At 47.2% G+C, this 1,813-nt stretch overlaps 1 protein-coding gene across 2 annotated transcripts in view; it reads right to left on the reverse strand.

Annotated features, from left to right (window-relative positions):
* The window catches only part of LOC107738609 (granulocyte colony-stimulating factor receptor-like), a 14,548-nt gene that overhangs the window by 3,492 nt on the left and 9,243 nt on the right, over positions 1-1,813 (reverse strand). For both annotated transcript variants that reach the window (XM_016550379.1, XM_016550378.1), the window contains exon 13: positions 1,187-1,321. In XM_016550379.1, the coding sequence (XP_016405865.1) occupies positions 1,187-1,321 (135 nt within the window). The remainder of the gene's footprint in view (positions 1-1,186; positions 1,322-1,813) is intronic.

Consider the following 1,813-nt stretch of genomic DNA (forward strand, 5'->3'; position numbering starts at 1 on the left):
GCCATGGCGGAGCAGGCAGTTCAGGTTGCCATGGCGGAGCTGGTAGCTCAGGGGGCCATGGCGGAGCAGGCAGTTCAGGTTGCCATGGCGGAGCTGGTAGCTCAGGGGGCCATGGCGGAGCAGGCAATTCAGGTTGCCATGGAGGAGCGGGCACTTGAGGGCGCTCTGGAGGAGCTGACTCTGGAGGGCGCTCTGGAGGTGCAGGGCTGGCTAACTCGGGGGAATCAGGAGACGAAGGAGACTCAGTGGACGATGGAGAGCTGGACGGGACCAGCGGAGACGAAGGAGAACTTTCTGGAGCGGATTCTGGGGTGAGGATAGGAGCCAAGAACTCTGGAGGTAGCGTCATGTCCAAGAGCGCGGAGTCAGCGGCGGCCGGTGGGCTTGACGGCAAGCTGGTTCTGGATCGGGGCCGGACGCTCTCCAGACACCGGAGGATCCCTTTCCCTCCAACTCAGTCCAGTGGTATCTGGGAGGTTCACGGGGCGATGGTATTTAGCCCCGATCCAGAACAGCGAGTTGAGCGTGGTGTCGTCTAACGCCATACTCGCGGCGATCCCGCAGAACTCCCACGCATACTCCACAAACAGGAGATCCAGGCAAGCTAGGGCGGCGAACTGAGCGGCAACTTCCATAGCCGCGGGGAGAAACTGGGAAAACAAAAAAACTTTCAACAAAACAAAACGGGGAGAAGGGGCGCCGCTTACTATTTTGTTTGGGTCTGGTATTCTGTCACGGTCTGCTGCTACTGTGTAGGAACGAGGAGACGAAGGAGCAAGGAGACATCGGAGAACATAGAAAACAGGATTTATTGACTCACACGTAGTACAGGAACGTAGGACGGACGTTTAATACCAGACAAAGAACTGGAAACACTTTAAATACACAACTTAATCAGGGGAAGACGAGACACACCTGGAATCAAATTAGAAACAATCAGGGAGCAGGAACAGGAAGATAACCAAATAAGGACAAACAGGAACATACACGTGACAGTTGCATTAATTTGATGGAAAACAGTAAGCAGTGATGATATGCATCTTATAAAAGTATACTCACACATACAGATGTGTGTACACACACACACACACACACACATATATATATATATATATATATGTGTGTGTGTGTGTGTATGTGTATATATATGTATGATCAGTATGATAATATAAAAATAAATATTCACCCATATGTCCAGTTGCCAGGGCCACAACTGATCCGTTTAAACTTCCGCCCCTTGTATGAACCGTCAAAAGGGCTTCATATTTGGTATGTGGTTGAAGATCTCTCACTACAACGCTGGTCTCCTCAGTCTTTATAACTTGAGACAGAATAGAAACATTATGGTTAATTATAACAATAATAATAAACAATTTTTTTTAAATCTTCCATTCAAAAATCTGTTATCAACTTTAAAGGGGTCATATGATGCGATTTAAATTTTTCCTTTCTCTTTGGAGTGTTACAAGCTCTTGGTGCATAAAGAAGATCTGTAAAGTTGCAAAGACTAAAGTCTCAAATCCAAAGAGATATTCTTTATAAAAGTTAAGAGTCAGCCACACCTACCTAAAACGGCTCGTTCTAACATGCCCCCACATATCTACGTCGCTATGTGGGAAGATTTGCATAACGCCGCCCAAATGTTCACGCAAAGAAAGAGGGCGTAACTTTTATTCTCGCTGTAGTTTTGTTATTTCCGCCGCCATGTCATAATGACGCTGTGTGCTTCGTTGTGAAAGCAAAACTACTTGGTTTGGTCTTCCAAAAGAGGACGATATCTGCTTCGTCATGCCTAGAGCTGATCCGTGCTGAT

The sequence above is a fragment of the Sinocyclocheilus rhinocerous genome, unplaced genomic scaffold, assembly GCF_001515625.1.
Source record: "Sinocyclocheilus rhinocerous isolate Xijiao unplaced genomic scaffold, SAMN03320098_v1.1 scaffold1757, whole genome shotgun sequence".
Taxonomy (NCBI): Eukaryota; Metazoa; Chordata; class Actinopteri; order Cypriniformes; family Cyprinidae; genus Sinocyclocheilus; species Sinocyclocheilus rhinocerous.